Consider the following 13,268-nt stretch of genomic DNA (forward strand, 5'->3'; position numbering starts at 1 on the left):
GTTTTGGTAAATATTAAGGTACCAACATTAGGTGGATAGCTTAGCTTAGCACAAAGACTGGAAACAGCCTAAAGCTAGCCTCCGTCCAAACACTACAAAGTCAAGCTACCACCATCTCTAAAGTTTGAAATTAACATTATGCATATATATACAGTATATTAGTTGAATCGATACAAAAGACAAAGTATAAAAATAGCACATTGTATTTACATGCAGTTATGTGGTAAACTATTTTGTAGCCTCCAGAATTTCTTTGGCCAAGCTAAGCTAACCAGTTGTTGAAAGTAGTTTTATATTTACTTGTGCATTCAGGTAGATGGGAATTGGGAAAATTCCCATATGGGAACGTCCCTCTTCCTGGTTAAGAGCGTTCACATGAGGACAGCAAACAGGCAACATGTCCGTCCCAAGAAAATGTGCTTTATTTGTGCTGTAGGTATACCAAAAAGTGACAAACAACCTCGTCTCAGGAGTCCAGTATTTTCATACAATACATTTCTGCATGTTTTTCATTTATGTAATGATGTTTCAACCCACTTTTCTCATAAGGTGCTCCAAGTTCAACAGGCGTTCAGGCGTATTCTGGAAAATAAAAATCTTTGTTGACAGTGAGTGACGCTGCTGAGCTGTTAGGTCCCATCATGGAGGCTTCGCTGCAAGAAATCTGTTGACTTCCATGTCGGCTTCACTTGTGTCGCAGCCGGGGTCTTGCTTGCTTATCTTGTGGTGGGCAGCTTATTTTGGAATTACACTCCCTATTAAAGTATGTGTACGTTCCACAGTGGAGTCGTGCCGAGCTTGAAATAAATTTCTGCTGTGCCTTTGCTTTTGTCTCCAGATGGCCTGGTGATCTGGCGGATGCTGACCTACCCCCCGACTCGGCGCGCCCTCCTGGTGGGTTGTGGTCTGCAGATGTTCCAGCAGCTTTCGGGAATCAATACAGTCATGTGAGTGCAAACTTCGGCCTACTTTTAGTGCCGGTTGTGCCAGGACAACAGACTGTATGGAGTCTGCAGTGGTCAGCGTTAAATAGGACCTAAAAGTCCGAGGATACTTATAGTTGTATTTTCAAGTGTGCAGCTGTACAGGCTTCAAGTATTTTGGAACTGATGCCAAGTCTTTCAGAAGTAAATTTATGTCTCTGCATTATTTACGATGTATCTTGAGTGCAAGTTGACAGGACTCAAGATAAGAAATAACAAACTATTTCACAGAGATTGTCCATATTTCCTCATTGAAAGAGATTATTAACTAGTTACAGATATGTTTCAGCCCTGCACACATTTTTACAGCCTAAATAAACATTCAAGCGCTTGTCAAACAAGTTCACACAAAGCTAATCCCTATTACTACCAAATACATATCTGTAACTTTCAGTTTTGCCCTATGCTAACCACTGCTTTAGTCCGATGCTAACTGCTGGTTTACCTAAATTGAGATGAACAAATTCAGTCATGTGGCTCTTCAAGACTTTCAAAATGTTATCGGAGCAAATGCATCAAAATCTGACAGTGAAATTCGTCTTTTCTCTGGGGTTTGTGACAACTTCTATTTCATTCATCCATAATTTATCCACCGTTTTACATCCACAACAGTCGCGACAGATTTCAGCAGAGACTCTGGCACAAGCTCGTGTTCACAGGGTTTTTGTAATTACTGCCAGACGGGGAAGAGAAAAGTTCCTCATTGCAGGTTTAACATAACTCAAAGTTATTCTTATAAAGAACTCCTGACATTTGTTTACCATTAATCTGTAACATGGTTCTATATTTTCACAGTAAATATTACTGCCTAGCTGCTAACGCAGTAGTCCCTTCATGTGTGGAAGTGGGAAGCTGTGTCCACCTGTCATTCCTTTTTCAAAAGGCTGAACCAGGAGCCTTGATTGTTGCGACATCACATTGCCAGTGAAAAGGAAAAGTTTGAGTGTGCATTCATCCCTTACGCCCTCACAAGAGATCGAGACAGATGTATTTGGTTCAACAGCACCGAATTATATCACAAAACATCTCTTTCATAACACGCCGTATGCTGGAGAGCAATGGCCTCAATGCACTGCTGCCCACTTGTCTGTGAAGGGTCGGAGCACCTTCCCTCTTTTATTCGTTTTTATCTTTCCACCGGAGGAGATTGTGTCATCTGTCTCTGCCTCACCTTCCCTCTGAGATGAACTATATTACAAGGGTCTGTAAACAATCTGTGGATGTCTGCTGTTGCTTAGCAACCGTCGGAGGTGAGAGAGAGCAGTAGGATAAGTGTGTGCTCGTACGGGTGTGTCTGCAAGCCTGCGCGACTCAATACGTGAAATGTTGAAATGTGACACGATGCACTTTGGTGTCTGCGCATGTGCATCTGTGTGCACCGATGGAGACAGTCTGTGTGGCGCTCAGAAGGTGTGTGTGTGTGTGTGTGTGTGTGTGTGTGTGTGTGTGTGTGTGTGTGTGTGCGTGTGCGTGTGTGAAACAAAAAGTATGAACATTTGCATATGTGTGCATGGAGTGGACTCTGAGTGGACAGAGAGAGGACGACGATGTAGAGAAATTCAGCTTTGGTTTGCAGAGGTGAAACTCTGCATCTGTTATTACATCTATTTAATGTTTCTATATGTCTCCCTGAATGTAAGTCTGTTGACTGTCTGCCTGTCTTACTGTATATTTATCTTCATCTCCTGCTGCCAACACCTGAGGTGACAAACTAAATCTATCACAGTGTCCTTGTCCACCTCTCTCTCTCTCTCTCTCTCTGACTTATTTGTCTTCTGGTCTTCCTGTAAATGTCTACCTGCCTGTATATCTGTGTTCAGAGTGACCCATTTGCGTTGAGCATTAATACGTCTTCGATCAAGATGTTGTTGAGATTGTGTCATGTTTACACCTGACATTAAAATATGTCTCCGGTCTGCGAATTGTAATCTGATTGCCCTTTCATTTTCAAAAATAAGCGCTGCTGCTGATTATGGTGATAATTACATCCGTCAAAATTGACATTAAAGACCTCACACTGCCAACAATCAATTTTTGACAATGTCTCCTTTTGAGTTGTTTGCTTTTTGTGAGCTTTGTGCCGTTTCCTGGTTGGAAATGTTTTCTTTTTTTTTTACTCATGCAAGCTTACTACAGATATTTTAAAGAATCATTTTGTTGGTAAAGACACTGCACAGTTTAGTATTGGGACTAATTACATCTCCAAGTCAGGCTGAAAGTGAGCAAATTACATGAAGTCACCAAAAGTCATCATACAGGAGTGAATCTTATACTACCACTACAAAAAATGATAAAGCTGCCCTGTCTTTGCAGGTGCAACATAATTAACAGAAACACGAAGAAAATATCTTTGCACACCCACAAAGTGCTGGCAGCCCGGTTTCTGACTCGTAACATCCTCCACAACAACTTAACACTCATGATTATGAGCTATTTAACTGAGATTTTTTTTTTTCCAAAAGGTCCCTTTGATATTCAATATAATGCAGTAGTGCCTGAAAACCAGGCAGACATTGAAGGCAAAGTTTGTTGTGGAATGTAACCAAACTCGGGTTTAGTGGATAGCATGTTTATAACTGATATATGACCAACATTACAGACACAACAGGGACCTTGGTTGTCGTGTGACGTGAATACTCGCAAGTCGTAGCGATGGAGCTCTTTCCTATTTATCCAATGTGACGAAAGCGAGGCGTGAGGAGAGAGAAAGGTGCACAAACACTGAAGGTTGTGGCCTTGCACAAAGACAGCGGATGATGTTTGTGCCTCTGCTATCCGTTCATCCAGGAGGTGTTCATTTCAGCGGTAATGGTGTTAATCATGGTCACTGACTTGTTTTTGCTTTTGTTTGTGGTTCATTTCGTCTCAAACTGTGTGAAAGATTCTGAAGTCAAATTAGAATCCTCCACGCCTCTTCTAATGAGGTGTTTTATAAAACACATTTAAGACCGCACCATCGCACCATGGTTATGATATGTGTCAGTTGTACAATCAAAGGAGACTTTACTTCCATATTAGCTTCTAATCAATATGGGCTGCAAGACACAGTGAAACAGACCACACATTAGCAATAAAATCCGACAGGGCCTCTCACAATTTCTCGACCGCAGGCAGCAAGTCAGGACTAATGATGCGATGACTTACATGAATGCAGGACAGGAAGCTTGAAGCTACAAGCCCAACCAGGTACTGAGTGTGTAATTTGTTCACACTGGAAAAAAATACAAAATTAAGCAGTACTTTAGTTGTAGAGATACAACATATTATTGTCCTCTTAAAAATGAATAGCTTTTCTGTCTTCCAGCATACCTAGTGTGATTTGAACACACACATTCCTTTGATCTATATCTGTACAGTATGTTTACTCATTATAGACGCCTGCCTGGTTTTTTTTGTGGTTTTTTTTCATTTCCCAGCACCGAAGTTGCTCATCCTGTGCGTGTCTTACCTCTGTATACTTTTGCCAGTCTGCTTGTTCACCACCTGCCTCTCTGTTCCCGTGAGAAGCTGCCTGGCTAGCCCCATTAGCCAGCGAGATATAAAGGAGGTCTGAGGAGCCGCTAAATCAGCCGGGCTGAGACACAAGCTCCTCTCTCTCGCTCTCTCTTTCTTTCTGTCCCCAGCTACTTTCCCTGATTAAACTACCAGGCTGGCACCGAACAAGAAGGAAAAGGGCAGTGAGAGAAGCTGGCAGACAGGCACGCACACACACACACACACACACACACACACACACACACACACACACACACACACACACAAAGTAAAAATGCTAACTAAACTAGGAAAACACATTTTGGCTGTCACTCTACTCTAACAGTCGGCTCTCTCAAGTTGGGAGCTTGACAGGAACGAATTGACAGAGTTCACAGATTTTTTTTTTTTTTCTCCAAGTAAAATATGCTCACACAAAGGGTACATCTGAGTCCCTATTAGCTGTCCTACTTGAAGTTTCAACTGAAGTTGTGATCCAACAGCCATTTCAGTCTTTTTTCCAGTCAATCAATGTTAACGAACCTTTACTGCACTGCGCTGTGTTTAAGGCAGCTTTCTACTCTGTCTTAGCCTGTCGGGAGGTCACGTGATTTTAATTGGGCTGCTCGGGTGCATAGAACGACAGAGTGAATGCAAAATGATTGACAGACTGTCAGAAAGATAAACTTTGTGACAGAGAGGCTTTAAAGTAGAGCAGGAGTGCAATGAAGCCTTTTTTTTTTCTTTTTTTTTTTAATAGAAGTGCAGTGGTCCCTGACTCATCATCAAGTATCTTTTTCTTTGTTCCCTTCACTTCCACTCAACATAGCTGACACACAGCTCCTAATGCACACAGTGTTTGTTCATCAACTTATATCCACACTCGATGTTGTGTGATTAACAACAGCTCTCTTCCAGAGATGCTGGTTGGATGATCGCCTTTGTCATTTTCACACAGGCTTACACATGCACTCGGTGCAGGTACACAACACATACTTGAATGCAAATTAGTTTTCTCCATAGTGTCAGTGTGCTGTTTAATAAATGTAGAGAACCTAATGACATATATATTGTATAGTGGCTGTGCCGACGCAGCTGCACTTAGGAACTGTGTTATTATTTTACTAAAAATAACATGTGGGGTAAAACGATTAGCAGTTAGGTCTACAGTATACTTTGGATCTGAAAGTCAATTCAGACATATCAAACTAGTTACCAAATTTGTTTTCTGATGCATGCGGAAAAAAAAATACCTGTTTAACTAGTTTTGCACGCTGAATCCAAATAAGTTTTTCAGAATTTTACTAACATCCATAATGTTTGTTATTCCTGCCATAGACTCTATACAACAGTGGACATGTCCTGTGCTGCAGTGTGGTTTCCTCTACTGGTGGGTGGGATGTAGTGTCCTCGGGTTCCCAATCAGATCGAGTCAAAATCACTGCTTTCTCCCCCCCAGCTCGTCCAAATAGGGTCACTTCTGGCTCTAAAATAGAAAGATGGCGACGGCCAAAATCCGAACTCGAGGCTTCATAATGGCTGACGTCACTGTTGATTGCTGCTTAGTTCCAATACACTCACATTGACAAGGGAACAGGGAGCCCCTCTGTGTTGGCAGACTGTTGCTGCACACTAAAAAGGGATGTTAACTGAGGCCAAATGTAGGTGAAAATTATATACACGTGCTTTTCAGTAAATACGTACATATTTTCTGTGTAACAACAGCCTTACTTATGATTCAGTCATATATGCACTCTTTCACTTAAAGCCCATGAATTATAGAAGAATTCTAAAACTAGATTTGGTAATGTACACTCGTCGTAAACCCTTACAAATGCATTTACAAGTAAGTCTGCATTTTGTCCTAGTTATTCGTGACCTCCACTCAGTGTAACTGTACAGCAATAACTCTTGTAGCCATTCAAAGCACTCGTGACATGATGGTATTGTGCTGCTATTAGATTACATTTTTCTCAGAAAGACTCTGCAGCCAGTTGTACAGGAATCACAATCGCAATCACAATTCTTTATTGTCAATGGGTACAACGAAATTGAGAAAAACAGACCAAGTCGGTGCAACACAAGATAAATATCAAATATAAATGAAATATAAAAATATAAATACAATATAAAAGATTTAAAAAAAAAAAAAAAAAGGTAAAAAGAAAGTAGTGCAGTTGTTAAATAGTATGTACGGACTTCACACATGGGAGTATCTAGATGGAAGGAGCCAAAACACAGATGTTAAACAGAAACAGAAGGTGTGAGGTAGAAGTGTAACGAGGACCGTATGCATATGAATATGTACGAGTACATAATCAGTATATAATGTGCATGTGCTGTGCATACGTTATAAATACGGGTTATAAATAGATTATCAATAGGATTGAAATAAACAGACACTTTAAAAGGTGCATGAAGGATGGAAGGATTATCGTGCTGAGAGAAAAGATACACTGAGACACCGAATTAAGAAGAATGAAATAAATACAGGTTACTCTACATCCAGGAAGATGGAGCAATGAAGAAGAGAAAAAGGGCACTGAGTTAACATTTTTAAATGCAAGGATGGTGCAGGTTGCATGAGCCCAAAGCTTTCAGGCCCTTCTCCTGTGGAACCAGCTTCTGGTTTGGGTCAGAGAGGCAGGAACCCACTTTACTTTAACAATGAGGTTTAAAACTTTCCTTTTTGATAAAGTGCACAGTTAGTTATTGTTTTATAGGCTGAGTCTGCTGCTCTCTGTTCTTTCTCGTCTCCCCTCACTACAGCTGGTCGAGGCTGATGGCTGTGGCTCTGTCGAAGCTTTCTTCCTATTAAAAGGGAGTTTTTCCTTCTAGCTATCATTCAAATGGGAATTGTTGGGTTCCCCTCTGGTTCTGTTGCCTTGAGATGACTTGTGTTTTGGCGCTCTTTAAATAACACAGAATTTAATTGATTATATTGTACCAGCTGTATTGTGTTAGGGCATTGATTTGTGCTGATTGACCAGTAACTACTTTTGATTCATTTCTTTGACCTCCAGTATGACCTTTATAGACGAGTTTAGACCATCAAATGACCATGATCATAGTCTCAGCCTCAGAATGTCTCTATAGGCAGGAAAACCTCTGTTAATATATCTTAACGTGCTGTTTATTTATAGGGATTAAAAAAACTAAACTAAAAGTCCACAGCCGTGCTAGTGAGTCTGTGAATGTGTATTCAGGGACACTGGTGGGTTGTTTGGGGGCCCAACATGTTGACAATGACAGCGCTAACACAATGCTGTTTAGTAGGCAGAATGTTCACTCCGTTCACCCTTTTAATTTTACAATATTGGCATGCTGACATTTGCTAATTTGCAGTAAACATGCGAAGTTCAGCTCGGGAGGGCAGGTATTTGTTCGTAAGGATATAATTATTGAACAAAGTGAAAGTTTGACCCGATGGTGGCGCTACACTTAAAGTTAAAGGATCATCAGGTTGCCGTTATCATGAGGTTTTCATTAGCCGTGATGAAGACCTGCCTGCGATGATCACGCTAAATTTAAGAGATTAATGGTGGATTTGAAACTGCGGAAACAGCTGAAGAGGCCAACAACATCTGGCTTTCTGCGGCGCATCAAAGGCGTGACTGAAGGCCACAGTAAACACGGGATTGTTGCATGAACGTCTGCGAGCGTGTGCACACAGCCACACGCACCTAACACCAGCAGGTTGATCTGAACTCGTGTCAGGTACTCTGGACTCTCTGGTTGTTATGTGAATAACCTTGATGCCCTCTCACACACACACACACACACACACACACACACACACACACACACACACACACACACACGTTCAAAAATTCCCACACACCCCCGAGGCCTGTCATATAAACCTGCGTGATGAGAAAGCTTTCACATTAAACAGAGCCTCATCTTCTTTTTTGTATATATCCAACTTTCTACATATGTTGTTAATCGTGAAATGCAGAACAGCGTGTTACCGCAGCAGGTCAACTTCGATATCATCTTTTCCCATTAGCCCGGCGGATCATTTTGATTCAATTAGCCACATAATCTTGCACGTAAAGGTCACTGTGGACTGGTGGATACTGCTGTGTGTGTGTGTGTGTGTGTGCGTGCATGTGTGTGTGCGTGTGTGTGTGCGTGTGTGTGTGTGTGTGTGTGTGTGCGTGTGCGTGCATGTGTGTGTGCGTGTGCGTGTGCGTGTGTGTGTGTGTGTGTGTGTGCGTGTGCGCGTGTGCGTGTGTTTGCGTCTCCTCGGGGCAGGTCAGCAGAGTGCGCCGACAGAGCGGAGGGGGGGGGGGGGAAGAAGATGGAGGGAGATAAATTGAGCAGGAGAGCAGAGGAATACGAGACGGGGGGAAAGAAGAAGGGGGAGATGACACTGATGGTGATGAAGCGGGGGGGGGGGAGGGGGGGGATCAAGGCGGACGACAAGAGAGGGAGGGGAACATAGATTTATAGAGAAGGACGGAGAAAAAGGGACATGAAATATTGAGCTGTGGAAGAAAACACCCGGCGCTCTTTTATTCCCCGCTGCTGCTTCTTGTGGTTTCTTTGGTGCATTTTTTTGTAACGGCATTTCTACCCTTGAGTCCAGGCTTCTCGAGAAGTAGCGTGAGGTACTTGCAGCCAAGATAAACCGCACCGAGGAGATGTGTTCTCAAGGCCCGTAAGGACGTCAGAACGCACGTATACAATAAATATATGGACAGCGCACGCGTGGATTATCGCAGCATGCTCTCGTCCCGCAAACTTTCCCCCAAGACACATTTTTAGGTTTTTCTGTCGACTTCTTGTCTTCTTGTACTCGAAAGACACGGCTCACGGTGTGGAATTTAATCAGGTTCCCTGATACAAGAAAATATGCGGTGGGAGGTCCGGGCACGACAGAAATATCGGTGGACTGTAACGTTACATTTCCTTCATAGGCCGGCCTTCAAAAAAAAAAAAAAATCCCCATGTAGGTTTTTTTTTTTAGTCCGAACAGCTACGTTTTAAAGTTAAGTGACTTATTGCGGTCATATAAATGATGACAGGATGGTGTTGCAGAGAAGTGACGTAGTCAAGGCGAAGTCTACGTAATGAGTTGGCTTCCCGTTTCCAACCACAGGTAGGTCCTTTTACTGTTGCCACGGCGATGAAGATTACATCACACCGGGTGCAGGAGACTGACCTCTTGTTTCCAACCACAGTTTCTTAAAACTGCGTTGACTGTTACCGTGACGATGAAGACTGCATAACGTTACGGCATTAGTAACTTTAGCATTTTAACCCAAACAATCCTCTGATCCAAAGTGTTTGTTTTTTTGTTTGTTTTTTGTACCTAAAACTAACCAGGGAGGCTAATTTAGGAAACACCAGGGTAGGAACAAACAACATACACGGTCGAATGGGTTCTTGTAGCCGGTGGGTTCCTTCACCCACCTCTGCACGCGGTGGTCATCATGTTATTGATCAGAAAATCACCCAAAGTAGAATAAAACTCGAACCGTTTTGTCAAGAAATGTACAGAATAATGCAAAAAAAACCATCGACAACGAAGGGTGGAAGACATCGGAGCCGTGGACAGCTGCGCTGGAAAAGCTTTATTTTTGCGTAACGATCAACGGGGGTCAACCACTGGCAGTTATTTTCTTTAACGATCGAACAAACAGGTTTCTCATTTAACTTCTCATGAAAGTGAATTAGCTAATCATTTCAATTTTCCTGTTTGCTGTTTTTTTTTTTTTTTTTTTTTTTTTTTTTTTTAACTTGTCCACTATTGGAAGTAGCTTTTTAGTATTTCTCTTAAAATCCACCATTTAGCTCGTGATTGAAGCGAGTCGTCTCACACTGTACACCAGTGCGGCACGTTGTTCGGTGATTCCCGGGTCGCGTGTTTAATTCATTCGAATTCTAAAAGATTTTAAAAATGCATAAATGTGATCATCTGTTCCATGAATGCATGTCATTTTGTTGTTGACGCAGGCCATTTGGCCCTCGCAGATGGTCCCACAGGCAAATGTCACGCTGGAAATGCTACGACAAAGCCAGGTTTACATGGTCACTCTGCTGGCGGGCCCGCGGGGAGCTGGCAGCGCCTGCTACGCTGTGTTTGGTGCTTACTGGCATCCAAAAAAAAAAACACGGAGGTTGTTTTTGTTTTTTTTTGTCTCTGCGTGTGCGTGTTTGTATGTTTTCAAGCATTCGCGAGCTGCTTAATCATGCCGACTTCTTGCCCGGTCTCCAGCGGAGTCACGGCCTCTTTAATGAGGAAAATATTCTAATTTTCCCTCGAATCAAACGCGTACAGAAACACATCACGCTCGCGCGCTCGTCGCAGCGAGACGTCATGCGTGAAGCGTTCTCCACATAGAGTGGCATTTACAAAGGGAACAACATAATCAAACAATAGCGGTTTTGTGCGGCGCTGAAAGCCACATTAAAACACAACAGGCTGAAAGAGGAACGCTCACCGAGTGCTCCTGTTCACCCCCACAGGTGGTTTCCCGCTTGCCTGATTAGACGGGGCTTGATTGACAGCCCCTCTCAGCGTGTTGATAGTTGTTTTTGTGCATTTTAAGGAGGGACGACTCGCACATGTATCACAGTGCACGGTTTTATATCCTCATACAATGACCAGCTTTGCTCTGCAGTCGGTGCGGTTATTAAAAACAAAACAAACAAAAAAAACAACCCTGTTTCCATGTACAGGGTCCGTGATCAGTTTCGCAAATGGAATCAGATTTGTTCTCACATGGGATACCTAAATATACAGCAAATGTTAAACCTAAACGAAAAGAAGCAGTTCAGGATTTCTGCCGAAACTCGACTAAAATAAACGTATATGCGTATTGAGGCAGCTGGGAATCAGGAACGTCCCCACTTCTTTGTTTAAGGGCATTTCCAAACAGAAATGTGCTCTGTCTCGTTGACTACAGGAAATGTAACAAACTAACCAAGTCTGGCTTTTTTTCAGAGGAACTACATTTCTTTTGTTAAACAACAAACACTGGCCGACCGACTGACGTCAAACCTGCCACTCAAACACCTTCCCCTAGTTGGATGTTCCTAATTTGACGGGCGTTCAGGTGTATTCTCCAACTCACGGGCGGGAGCTTTCCTCATTTCCCAGTTTTTCATGAACACACCAAACATGTAAGAATGCTTACGGCCTGCTCACATCGGCAACAAAAGTTTCCTTCAGAGCGTTTGGTGGCGGAGTTACTATTCACTCACTGAGGTAGTGGCTCAAATACTGCAGCTGGCGAGCTAATCGTTTACACACTAACCAACCAGGAACATGCCAGTGCAAGTCGGTCACAGCTGCTTCCTGTTTTCTGTCGTATTTTGGTCTCGTACTTTTGCATAAATTCATTCAATAAAGAGTTTCTGATTTGAGTTAGCTCGCTAACACAGTAAGTAAGTAAAAACATTAAGTTTTGATAGTGTATTCAAAAGACATTTGTTTGGTTGACTCCAGCAGATGAGGGTTAATTAAAGGTGGAGGACAGCTAATAAGCCTCCTGAATTCTGGACTAATTAACTGTAATGTGTCGAACCGGTTAATGTAACCGTGATGCGAGAGAAATATCTCTCAAATAAAATCTGTACACACGTATAGAGTCCATAAAAAGATATCGAAAACACCCGCGTGGGTGTGCAAGGCTTTTATTTTTTTTGTCTCTTTAGCTTTGTACCTCCTTTTCATAGCCAGCCCAGTTCACTGGAAGGTGATTAAAAAAAGTTCTAGTTTTAATTGGTCCCACTGTAAATGTTCTGTGTGGTGTTACTCCTGCATGATGGTGCCGTATGTTTATTAACTGACTGAAGAAGTGTGTCTATTTAGCGACTTATTGAGAGTCAGCCATGAAAGCTGTGATGATGACAGTGTTCGTATGCGTTCATTTGAAAAATAGGCCAGTTCCCAAGAGAAGCTATATCGCTCTTACACACACACACACACACACACACGCACACACACACACACACACACACACACACACACACACACACTCACTATCCGTCTCTCTCCCTACGTCGTTTCCTGTGTCCATTTGTTCTTGTTTCCACTCCCACATCCCTCCTTTTCTATTTTCTCGATCCATTCATTCCTCTTCTTGCCTTTCAATCTTTTTCTCACTTCCTTCTCTCTCTCTCTCTCGCTCTGTAGATGCCTCCTTCTGTTTCTCCGCTCTAACACTTCGTCTCCTACTCTCTTACTCTGTGACTCGGTCACTCCATCACACACACACACACACACACACACACACACACACACACACACACACACACACACACACACACACACACACACACACTTCCACTTGTTTGCTCGCTCCATCTTCCAGCTGCCTTACAGTTGATCCGTCCCTCTGTCTTCTTGAACTGCCTCTAAATCCATACTATTAAGTTACATAATTAGATCAGTGCTCCGTCAGTAAAATAAGCAGCACTCTGTTAGAGCTTTCTCACCTACAGCCGAGGGAAACCTCGTCTGCACTTAAACACCCTTCACACACATGCACACGTTTTTGTCTACACTGCACCATGCGAATGATATTTTGACTTTTTAGCCCATGAATTTCAAATAACCAATCAGAGCAGGGGCAGATCCGTTTCCTCTGCAGAGAAGCCTTCTTACGTGGAAAATCCACCCTGATAATAGCAATCTGCCAAGGTCCAAGAACCCCTGGCGCTGAAAGGAAATTGAAGATGACTCTCTGATTGGTTTATTTCTTGTCACTCGGGATACACTGCCTGCATGGCGTGTGCATTACCTCTACCTTTCTGCACAGCTGCGGCTCGTTCGTGCACGCGTGTGCGTGTGTGTGTGTG

At 42.7% G+C, this 13,268-nt stretch overlaps 1 protein-coding gene across 3 annotated transcripts in view; it reads left to right on the forward strand.

Annotated features, from left to right (window-relative positions):
- Positions 1-13,268, forward strand: part of LOC138202557 (proton myo-inositol cotransporter-like) — a 73,260-nt gene that overhangs the window by 41,727 nt on the left and 18,265 nt on the right. For all 3 annotated transcript variants that reach the window (XM_069156660.1, XM_069156658.1, XM_069156661.1), the window contains one exon: positions 839-947. In XM_069156660.1, the coding sequence (XP_069012761.1) occupies positions 839-947 (109 nt within the window). The remainder of the gene's footprint in view (positions 1-838; positions 948-13,268) is intronic.

Source organism: Embiotoca jacksoni, unplaced genomic scaffold (assembly GCF_022577435.1).
Source record: "Embiotoca jacksoni isolate LCO1_2020_lvr unplaced genomic scaffold, fEmbJac1.0.p SCAF_21, whole genome shotgun sequence".
In the NCBI taxonomy this organism is placed as follows: Eukaryota; Metazoa; Chordata; class Actinopteri; family Embiotocidae; genus Embiotoca; species Embiotoca jacksoni.